General features: G+C 34.8%; 1 protein-coding gene across 11 annotated transcripts in view; it reads left to right on the top strand.

The window, feature by feature from the left end:
- TBC1D4 (TBC1 domain family member 4) overlaps positions 1 to 12,106 on the top strand; it is a 181,828-nt gene that overhangs the window by 147,297 nt on the left and 22,425 nt on the right. For 5 of the 11 annotated variants that reach the window (XR_012009936.1, XR_012009937.1, XM_072782766.1 and 2 more), the window contains 3 exons: positions 2,033 to 2,056; positions 8,128 to 8,294; positions 10,270 to 10,479. Coding sequence is in view for 8 of the 11 variants with exons in the window: in XM_072782766.1 (XP_072638867.1) it covers positions 2,033 to 2,056; positions 8,128 to 8,294; positions 10,270 to 10,479 (401 nt within the window). In the remaining 3 variants the exon portion in view is untranslated. The remainder of the gene's footprint in view (positions 1 to 2,032; positions 2,057 to 8,127; positions 8,295 to 10,269; positions 10,480 to 12,106) is intronic. The other 6 variants (XR_012009938.1, XM_072782769.1, XM_072782773.1 and 3 more) reach the window with 3 other exon arrangements.

Below are 12,106 nucleotides of genomic sequence, written 5' to 3' on the forward strand. Positions count from 1 at the left end.
CCCTTCTCCTGACCTTAATACCATAGTTCACTATTTGCCTAGTTTTGAACTTCGTATAAATGGAATGATACAGCATATATTCTTTTGTTTTGGGTTCTTTCACTGCACATTAGTTTGTAAGATTCCTTCTCATTTTTATGTGCACTTCAATTCATTAATTTTTATTGCTGTATAGTATTCCTTTTAATGTTACAATTTATATATTCTTTTGCCAGTGGACATGTGGATTGTTTCTAGTTTTAAGTTATTTTTTAATTTTATTATTGTCTTTATTTAGAGAGAGAGAGAGAGAGAGATCATGAGCAGTAGAAGGGGCAGAGGGAGAGGGAGAGAATCCTAAAGCAGGCTCTATGCCCACCACATAGTCTGACATGGGGCTTGATATCATGACCATGAGATCATGACCTGAGTCAAAATCAAGACTCAGAGGTTTAACTGATTGAGACACCCAGGAATCCCTAGTTTTTGGTTATTAAAAGAATACTGCTGGGGCATCTGGCTTGCTCAGTCGGTTGAGCGTGTGATTCTCTCTCTCTCTCTCTCTCTCTCTTTTTTTTTTTTTTGTAGAGTGTGTGATTCTTGATCTTGGGGTTGTAAGTTCAACCTTCATGTTAGGTAGAGAGATTACTAAAGAAATTAAATCTTAATATTATTAGTTGTGCATATCTGTGCATTATTGAAGACTATGTCCACAGTAGTAAAATTTTTGGACAAAATTCACTCTTAATAGGTTTATTTCAACTAGTAAGTCACTTAGAAATTTACTAGTTATAGTCTTGGAGGGGGTGTTTTTTCAATTTGTATTTGAAATAATTTCAGATTTATAGAAAACCTGAAAAATATTATGGAGAGCTGCAAGCCCTTTATCCAGATTCATCAACTTTTAGAAATTGCTATATTTTTAAATCATTCCCTCTGTCCATTTACATATGAATATATACATGCATTCATATATGCATACATATATCTTATTCTAAGCCATTTGTGAATAGGTTGCATATATCATGTCTCTTTACTCTGAATACTTTTTTTTTCACTCTGAATACTTTAATATGTATTTCCTAAGAATGAGGATATTCGCGGGTGTGGTTTTAAACCAGTGATTTCTGTATCTGCATTTGTCATCACTACTTTCAGAGAGAACATTATGCAGACACAATTACTGTAATATCTGGAACTAGGGGAGGAAATTCAGAATACTCTAAATTACACTTTTATTTTCACTTGAGTAGCTCATATCTTATTAGTTGTATCTTTAAATATACATAGTCAAATAAGGTATGAGTAGGTTAGAATATAGGCTAACATATACTACTTTTTAAACAAACCTATTAATTTGAAATTTTAAACTCAGATTAGGCATCCTTTTCTAGGATCTCTATTCTGAATTATAAAAACCTATTGGGTTACTGTTTTTAAGCAGGCTGAGAAAAAGGAGCCAAAAGAGTTTTAATATCATGGTTTATTGATTAGTAGATTTATCTGTGCAGCATTAAAATGATAAAGGAAAAGGAATGAGCATAGTTTTGTTTTACCTTTGAATTAAATTTTAAAAATTTAATGTTTTTTCATTGTTTAGTAGCTAAATTATAATTGTGATGATATAGTATATTTATATAACATTCATTTATCAAATATATCCATCCTTTCTATCAACAGGCATCTTTGTCACTCCTTATAATTGCTTCTCAGTTTTTAAGCCTATAACTGAAAAAACATTTATGTTGAAGTTCATTGGTTAAAAGTAAAATGACAGTCATTACTTCTATTTACTTATAAAACTTTTCAGTGAGAACACAAGATTTTTTCTGATGAAGTACTTTATGCTACAGTTTGATTCTATGTAGTTCTCTTGTGTTCACTAATAAAAATGGTACTATCATACATAGCTCATGGTTCATATTGAAATGACCTTATCTATGCTTTATTGATGACTAATGGATATGCCTTTTTATTCTGATTCTAAATCCTGATTTTGTCATATATCTCTCACTGTGTGCTAATGTCATTCCTTCTTTTCCTGTTGTACTAGACAGGACACTGCTTCAGAATCAAGGTGATTAGAGGTCTAAATATGTTCTTATAAAAATTCATAAATTCTACCAACCAAATATCATTCTCAGTTTTAAAAAAGCAGTTTTGGCTGTCTCTTGAATGCATGCCAATGTTCCAATGCTATGATGATTATATAGTAGGGGAAATGTGATGCCTGGTATAATCAAAGATCACAAATGATCATATAAAATGTTGATTGCAAACAGAAATCCTGTTTCTACTCTATTCCATGTTGACAATTCCCCAGTACTGTGCTGTGGCCTTCAATCAAAGCCCGATTTTAATTTTGAATTAATAGACATGAATTTGCTCATTAGAGGTACATATGTATATATAAGGAGTTTATTTCAAATCCCGAGGAGGTGCAGAAATGAGCATCCTAAAAGAAACATACTCATAAAATCTAATCTGGTTTTCACCCAAAGCAGATTGTTAGTCTATTTCTGTACACCTTAATTCTTGACGTGTTGGTTACTTTAAGATACTGCTGAGGCCTGCCAGACTTCCCACTGGTCTGGACAAAGGAAAACACCTACTTCCTTATTATGGAAGTCTGACCACATCTGTAGTGACATCTCTTCCTCTTGACCCGCATGCTTTTTGGTAAACATCCAAAATCATGGCTGAACAACTTAACTGAAAATGATTATTCTTTGCTTTGTTCTAGTTCTATACTTAGCTTATATCAGGAATCCAGTGAAAAACAGACTTACCCATCTTCCTATTTGGAGCCATTAACATTTAGCTTTCTTTCTAGCTGGAATGAAAACACATATTAAAGAAGGAGAAAAAAGAAAATCATTTTGGCCACACTGATAAGATAAAAAGTGACTTCCTTTTGAGACTTGTAACTGACTAATACTTTTTAATGTTTGGGTGTAAGATCTTTAAATAATACTTCTTACCTACTTTTAAAAGCCTAATTGAAATGTTAGTTGTACTGTATGTCCTTCTAGATTCTACTACAGGCTTAGAATTAGGTCTGTTTATTACCTTAGAGATCATTTGGCCTATAATTCCTTACTTTACATATGGTTAGATTGAACCCCAGGGATGTTTTAGATCTTGCTTTATATTATTTTCTTCATTTCAGGTTTTAAGGATGTGAGTAAGCAAATGAGCTAGCTGTTCAGAGATAGTGTAAATTCCAATGCAAAGAACTTGATCTTTTAAAAATTTGCCATTCATTGTAGAGTTTAGGAAATAAAACACTTTGTTTTTCTCATTCTTTTTTTTTTAACACATTGTTCCACTGATTGATCTATGATTCACAGCTCAGATTCTATATATTGCCTTCCACTACAATAGTTCAATGTCAATTTTATTTAATTAGTAAAGCTTTTCCATAGAATGATAGAATTATCCCCAGTTGAAAGCCAGGACTTAGACAAACTATTAGTGTACCTGATGGGATTATGAGTTAAATTGTACTATCGATCCTGTGGAAAAAGCTAAAGTTTGATCACTATGTTGTTCCATAAGGTTTTCTTGAGGCATTTACAAAGAGAAAGTTTTTTCAGGTTTCTGTCACATGGTTGCTATCACAGTAATCAAGTCTTGTTTCTATCTTGAGTTGTAAAAGGTTGTGATTTAGATATAGCTTTAGTCGGTGTTAGTCACTTGTTTGGACTTTATGATGCTAGTAGTTTTAGATGGGTTGGAGGGGTTGGAGGATGGGGGGCTGCTCAGCAGAACAACACTTCTGTAAAACCGGTCCTGGCCTAGGAGTTCAGCTTTGGGAAGAGTGTATCTGTGTTGCCTCCAGGGGTGGGGCAGGGGTGGAGGGAATAAAACATGATTGCAACCTTAAAGTTGAGTCCCTGTGACTGGTCACCAAGACACCTTAATTAATAGACTATCCAGCAAATTAATTGTTATGAAAGCAGACCAGTATGTATTAAAAATTCTGCATTAACACAAGAAGTATAATGTTAATTTAATAGTTGATGTGGTGAAGGCTCCAATGGCTTGGCCAAGATGTATCAAAAAATTATCTTAAATTGTGTGGGAGGGTTATAGCTCCCAAAGCATCATAGCTTTGGATGCATGCTTTGTCCAGAAGGTTTTGGAAATGCCTCCCAGCCTATGGGGTGATAACACGTAAGAGAGGGTATTTCCTCCCCTTATAAAGCTCTTATTGACTCTTTTCCGATTATGGTTCTTAATTGGAAGAATGATAAGACTGGTAATAGGAAATACATATAGAATACACCAATACAAAAATATGTGGGAATTCTCTACATTGTATTTCCTTCCTAGTTGTTCATTTATAATGTCATAAATTTTCAATAGAGGTAATTCTGGCACAAAATACTATTCCCGAATATGTCTCTTGGGAAGCAGTTTAATGATGCGCATGTTGATGTTCCAAAATGCAAAAGTAGGAGGGAAAAAGACTATATGAAAAAAATGGTTATTATTTGTCTTGTCATTTAAAAAAATATAAAGATAATGAATACACCAAATATGTATAGTCCACCATATTATAGTGTGTTTTGTATTTGATCCTGTTATTTAAAAAAAGTATTTGATTTTGGAATGGAGTTATTTCAGAAACAAAAAAGACATGAGACATTTACATAAATGAACAAACACCTAATACTTTGAAGTTATTTCTCTGCTGAAACATATGACTTTATCTATTAAAAAAAAAAAGTGGAAAAAGGAATACTGACCGAAAGACTTAATGCTAGTTAGAGACTGATTTTTTTTCACCAGAAACACACAAGGTACTCAGGTTCCTAACAGCTTTAGTTTTACAGTCCAATTAGTGCTTTGTCTGAAATAAAGCAGGGTATTTACATCGGCATGATGAACTGCCGTGCCTATGTGTCTGGATTCTGGAGTGCCTGGGTTTGAATCCTGGCTCCCCATTTACTATCAGTGGAACTGTGAACAAGTTACCTAGATCTCCGTTTTCTCATTAAAAATGTGAATAGAAATAACACCTACCCCATAACGTTTTTGTGACGATAAAATGAGTTCATACTTGTAAAATGCCTAGGACAGTGGCATCACCACCTTAGGAAAGTCAGATTGCTGACCAAATGTAAATCAAAAGGTAAGCTGTGGTAAGTTGCTTTATATGTACTGACTGTGAAACCCTTATCTGGACTCTGACTTCTGCATACATGACTTCTCTAACTAAATTAAGCAGGGCAGCTTTTGCCTTATCTCAGCCACCAACCTGCTTTTTCAGGATGCCCTGTTTTAGTGCAAGATGAAGGATCAATGGTCTGTTATATAAGTTCTTTTCAGTATATTATTATCTTATATTATGCCTATTACTTTTGGCTTGTAAATTCTGACTTAAATTCCTGACATAGGAAGAAAATGTGTCCATTGGCAATTTATTTAGATTATAGGATATACAATTTTAGATGTTATGAGACTTTCAAACATGTAACAGGCTAATGTGAGGGTACTGTATGGTCCTGTTTTATACCCTTTACCCCCAAAAGCACATATTTTAGAGACAATAATGATAGGAGTCCTTTCAGTTGTATTTTTAGTTAATTGGAAGGTGATTTTTACAAGATGTTTTAATTACATCATTAAATTATAAAAGTTTCAGAATCCTTTGGTTTAGTTTACTCTAGCTTGTTTGTTAGGGCTGCTAAAAAAAAGTCAAGAGGAATTATGGAATGTTTACTCCAAGAGGCATACTGAAATAGGTACATTTACAGAAGTCTTTCATTAAGCTTTCTAGCCTTAAATTATAAATTTAGATGCCCTTATATAAGACAGGAATAATACTTAATTGGAAAAAGATGCCTTAAGTTGTTTACTAACACTGCTGTCATTGTCAGTACCTACCAGTGCCATCCACAGCTCAGTCTGTACTTTTGGAAAAGAGAGCTGTTAGAACTTTAAGCCAGAAAGACTTAAACATCATGCTACCAACACAGGGTTTTTAAAAGGTATTCTTTTATTTATTCCTGGCATGTTAGTCTAGCCAATATGATTTTTTCTGTCCATTTTACTTAGCCTTCTGAGTTAATATTTCATGTGGTTTTACAATATTAATTTATTCAATGGATATTTGTTAAGTGCTTACTATTATTTGCCAGTAACTATACCAGGAGCTAGACATACATCCATGAATACTGCGCATTTAGCAACTAACTGCTGGTAAGATAGTGTTACAAAAATGAAGATACAGAGTACTTCAAGAGTGTTTATCGGTATATGACTATTATTTACAGAATGTTTGAATCACAGTTTCCAAAAGGGAAATACTTGAGTTAATTCTTTCCAAAGTGAAAGTAAAGATGAATGAATTTATTCAGTATTATAGGGAGTTTTGAAGCATGGACACATATTGGGGCTATAATTTTATCTAGGATACATAACAAAGGGGTTTGACTTTATTGAGATGTATTTATCAGCTACTTTCTGAAGTATCATATTATGACACTTGCTAACTGTACAACAGCTTTAAAAAAAAAGATTTTATTTATTTATTCATGAGAGACACAGAGAGAGAGACAGAGACACAGGCAGAAGGAGAAGCAGGCTCCCTGCGGGGAGCCTAATGCAGTACTCCATCCCAGGACCCTGGGATCATGACCTGAGCTGAAGGCAGATGCTTAACCACTGAGCCACCCGGGCATCCCTGTGCAGCAGCTTCTTAACCTTAGTTTAGCTGATCCAGAAGCAATGCTTCCAGGAAGATCAGGATTAGAGATAACTGGACTACCTGATGTCTATGAGTATGTAAAATGAATAAAACCATGACAGGCAGGTGCTGCATTCCTCTCCTGACTTAAGTACTGACTCTTCTTAACTCCATCAAAAGTCCTGTATTTTTACTTGGTGGTATCACCACCTGTAAATATTGTTATCTTTATCATTTTCTCAGGAAAGCTCAGAGGCTTTGAAACTTAATATTACCACTACTAGCAGTCACAATTATTGCATGGAGTTCCAGCTGTTAGCATAATTAGTGTCAGAAGTAAGTTTGAGGCATAATGAACTTTTACTGCAGAAAGGTGTAGCATAACTTAGAATGTTCTTTCCTAGGAAAAGAAATTTTTATTTTTATTTCTATTTATTTATTTATTTATTTATTTATTTATTTATTTATTCATTCATTCATTCATTCATTCATTCATTCGAGACACACAGAGAGAGAGAGAGGCAGAGGTAGAGGGAGAAGCAGGCTCCATGCAGGGAGCCCGATGTGGAACTCAATCCCGAGACTCCAGGATCACACCCTGGGCTGAAGGCGGCACTAAACCACTGAGCCACCCAGGCTTCCCGGAAATGAAAATTTTAAAACAGACCGGCGTTTCCCACATGTTTGTTTCATAAAGCAGTAATGTAGAAAGATGTTACACCTGAAACTCCCCCCAAATTATGGGGTCAAATGATTTAAATAAGTTCACTTATTTAAATTTTTGAAATTTACTTCATTCTTTGAGAGTCATAATACATACCAGCATAATACTGTCTCTATGAAGTCCTGCTGTAAAGAAATGTTGCATACTTTTTATCTGAACCTAGCCAATCTTATTGACCACAGTTTTTTTTCCTTAATATATCACCTGATCATAATCCCAAGGATTTTCAGGTTACTTTCTGCCATGATCCAGATATTGGTGGCTAACAATTTGTGGAGAGATCTTAACAGCCACAGGCAGTGAGAAGCTATCTTTCTCAGCTTATTCTGTAACAGTATAAGGAAAGCTCTTTATGAGCCATCTATGGAATATTTACATGTTTAGAATATACTTTTAAATTTTTTAGCAAAGCATGAGTTAATTATTTAAGCAACCTTTGCTCCTCTGTATATATCCTTCAGTTCCTCAGGTCAGGACTTGAAATGGTTGGCTTCTATGGAATGAGTAGAAACAGGTGAGCTGTTCATGATGAGCTGTAGCTTGGATTGCATTTTTCCCTAGGATATGGTGGCCTGGGTGACTAGTGTGGCTAGGGACCCATTACGCCATGTTGCCTGAGGCTTGTGCTTGCCAATGGCAGAACTTGTGAATGGCTTGTGCACCATGTCATTGTGAAGAACCATGTCATGTAGTTCTCCTTACAAGTTATGTATTTTTTTGCTTTCCACAGTGATGGAGAGGGGAGAAAAAGGACCTCATCTACTTGCAGCAATGAGTCCCTAAACGCTGGAGGAACCCCTGTCACCCCTCGTCGAATCTCCTGGCGACAGCGTATTTTCCTCAGGGTTGCTTCTCCCATGAACAAATCTCCCTCAGCAATGCAGCAGGGTCTGTATGGTACATGCTAAAGAACTACTCCTTCCCAGTATCATAAACTAAAGAAAGGAATGCAATGCTTTGGGTACAAAGAGATTTAAGTGATTAGAGTAGAGAAATAACTTCTGTTTCCATATCTGATACAGTGGTTAACTTCTCAGTTATCATGAGAACATAATTAGACATTCAGTAAATGCTTGTTGCATGAGCAAGTGAATGAGTGAGTTTCCCAAACTGAGCACTATGATAGTGCTAGAAAAGCATAGATCTTTTTATTAGAAAAGTAACCTATACTTTTACAAGAGTCACATATAAAAGTGACATAGAAATGTTCAATGATAGAGAAATGGATACAGATACACTAGGCAAATGTCAACCAAAAGATATTAGACCTTTTAGAAATTAAAACAAAGGCATCCAAAAGGGCAAAGTAAATATAACAATAAACAAAGATACAACAATGATGAGAGCATGCATAATTAGATAGCCTTGAAAGCTAGAAAGTAGATTTCATAGAATGTTAGGGAGAAATGAATCAGTAGCTCTCGTGGAATATTTTTAACATACTCATCTCTGAAAATTAAATACAGAGAAGGTAAATATAGGTAATATTTGAGAAATACAATTCAACAAGCTTGATCTGATATTTATATAGAACCTTGCCCCCATAGGATTAAGTTCATTCATTCTTAGCACACATGGAACATTCCTTAAAGTTAATTAGGTATTTGGCTACAAAGGCAATTTAATTTAGTAAAACAATCATAAAGATTCATACTATATTCTCTGATAACAGTGAAAAAAGGAAAGAATCAAGAATGAGAAGACAACTAAAATATTTCACATATTTGGAAACAAAACTACTAGAAACTAGAAGGAAGAAAATATGATGTTCAGTGCTTTACACATCAACATTGAACGATATTTAGAGGGCATTTCTAAAATCAGGAAAGACAAGACTCAAATATACTAAGTATTCAAGAAGCTAGAAAAGGAACTACAGAGTACAATTTTTAAAAAATTTTTTATTAAGGAGATAAATAATAAAAGTAAGGGCAGAAGTCAGTAAGAAAAAAAAAAACAAAACAAGAAAACAACTGACATTCCTAGAGAAAAAATTAACTCTGCGTAGGGTGGCCAGAGAAAGCTTCACAGAAATGTTGGATATATTATATTTATACTCATTGCTGGGCGAAGCATGTTTCAGAAAGAGGAACTAGCAAAGGCCTGACATCATTGGAGAGAACTTTGGAGGTGAGAGAATTATGAGAAATTTAGCATGATGGGAGCAGAGAGTGGGAGGTAGAACCAGAGGCCAGAAAGGTTCCAGGAGGCCAGAGTCTAAATCCATCTGTATGCTATTTGCAGTAGTTTAGACTTTGTGCTTTTAGATATAAGCAACCATAGAAATGTTTTAAGAGACACAATCATGTTTGTTAATAGGAAAATAATTGGCAGGAGTGCAAAAGATGTCCTGGAACAGAGGGAGAGCGTGGGGTCCAGGAATTGGGTAAGAGAACATTGCAGGAGCAAGCAGAGGTGCCGAGCCAAGACATGCCCAGTGTTGTTCAGCTGCTCTTCTCTTGCCGGTTTCTGTTGGTAGATGGAGACCTTTAGGACATCACCCTTACCTGCTCATGAAATCTTTTTGCTTTGCACAATCGGTGAATGTACAAAGATAAATTGCAGAAGTGTTGGGCTCTGGGGAATGCCATTTCACTTGAGAGCACCTATCTTATAGGTCACTTTGTGCAGAAAGAAGAAGTGGCGAAATTACATGTGCTTTCATTTCACTGAGAGAGGGAAATCTGGCAGGGGAATTTAGCTTTGTGAATTTACTTAAATCGTTAGTTCCAGAAATGCAGTTACTGGGAAAGTGGCTTTGTGAAAAGCTTTAAAGGTGGAAGATGGGATGAGAGAACACCAATTCTAGACAAAGCTTCCCGTAGTCGGGGTTACTACTCAGGAATGCCTCTCACTGTTTTCTTCTCTGCAGATGGACTGGACAGGAGCGAGCTGTTGCCATTGTCCCCTCTTGCTCCAACCATGGAGGAGGAACCGCTGGTTATATTCATGTCTGGGGAAGATGACCCAGAGAAATCCGAGGAAAGAAAGAAAGCAGAAGAACTGAGGAGTTTGTGGAGAAAAGCCATACACCAACAAATCTTGTTGCTTCGAATGGAGAAAGAAAACCAGAAACTTGAAGGTTAGCCATTCAAACAGGGCTAAATGATAAGATCCTAGAATTGAAGGGCTTAGGTTAAAACCACCCCCAGGCTCCTCCACACTCATTCTCAGAATGTAAATACACTTCTTCTAGGATTTTACTGGTTATAATTGCTTAGTTTTATTTTGTGAGGTTGCTATGACATGGGAATTTTCAGCTTAAAATATTTGCCTTTTTGTTTAATAGATAAAACTTCAGATACCTTTAGAGTATAGTTGGGTAATACAGGATGTGTAGGTAGTGTGGAGTCAATGTATTTGATATGGCTGAAAGTTTAATATTATTGTGCATTACTTAGGAGAAAAACCCTTAAACATGAAAAAACACATTCTCTTCTTTTTAAATTGATTTTCAACTTTTAGGCTAATTGTATTCATAATAGGAGAAATGTGCCTATTTCAAATAAATTCTGTTTTGTACCCAGTTCAACTATCTAATTACCTGTTACCAAATCAAAGTTCCTATTTTTTTCCATTGTTGCTTTATACATTTTCTATTTAAAAAATCATACTCAAATCATTAAATTTGTAATTGGATAATTTACTCTATGTACTGTGCCATTTCTGTGCTTTATTGCTTGGTTTATAAATACCAAATCCTTTAGAATGTGTTCTCCAACTTTGAAAGAATGATATTTATCCCACTATGAACCACGCAGAAGGAGATGTGCAGATGATACCAAAACTCAAAAAATGTATTAATGTTATTATATTTAGCAATTCACTTTACCTAAAAGGGGCTTGTTTTTCACATTTGTAAAATGAAAGATTCGGCTTAAGTAGGTCCTTTGACTTACAAGATTATTGGAAAATGTACAATCTAGGTTTTTCTCTGGCTTGCTTTTATTGTGTTGTCTACAAAAAGCTTTTTCAGTACAGGCATTCACGTTTCTGTGTTCATCACCTATCTTAGGATTCCTCTTACTACACCTAATATTCAGTTTGGTTTTTAAATTGAACAATATTTAGTTTGCAGGGGGAACAGTGTATTTTCTTTATTACTGTTTTATTGGCAGAATGGAAAGTATATGAGGTTTTAAATAGCCCTAGGAAATTAATCTTCTTTTCTTTCAAATTAAAAAACCAATGAATTGCTATTGATACAGATTTTAAAAGTTAGACGTGATAAATGGTATGCCCACTCGAGCATACATAGATTTTGAGAGGAACTGCATTCATATTCAAGATAAGACAAGAGGTGACGTTTAGCAGATATGATTAGAAACCTTTATTAGTCTATATTTCATTACTTAACTAACAAAGACAAAAAATAGTTGAACTTATTAAAACGCTAGTCAATGGATAATCACTTATTGATGGTTTCTAATTTTTTGCCTAGTTAACCAGTGAGGGCAGATGTTGACTGCTCTTACTCAGCATTTTGTTCTCAGGGCCTGTGGCTGGTATATAGGTCTTGAATATTATTTTAAATGAATAATGATCTAGAGAAGGTTGCAGAGGGGAGAAAAGGAAATGTGCTTTGTTCATTGTAAACAAAAATCATTAATAAAGTTAGATATAGGCTATATATTAATCATTAGCTTTAATGAACCCACTTCTTTAAAAAATATGATTATCATAGAGAAATATAAAGCAAATATTGAGAA

The sequence above is a fragment of the Canis lupus genome, chromosome 17 (assembly GCF_048164855.1).
Source record: "Canis lupus baileyi chromosome 17, mCanLup2.hap1, whole genome shotgun sequence".
NCBI lineage: Eukaryota > Metazoa > Chordata > Mammalia > Carnivora > Canidae > Canis > Canis lupus.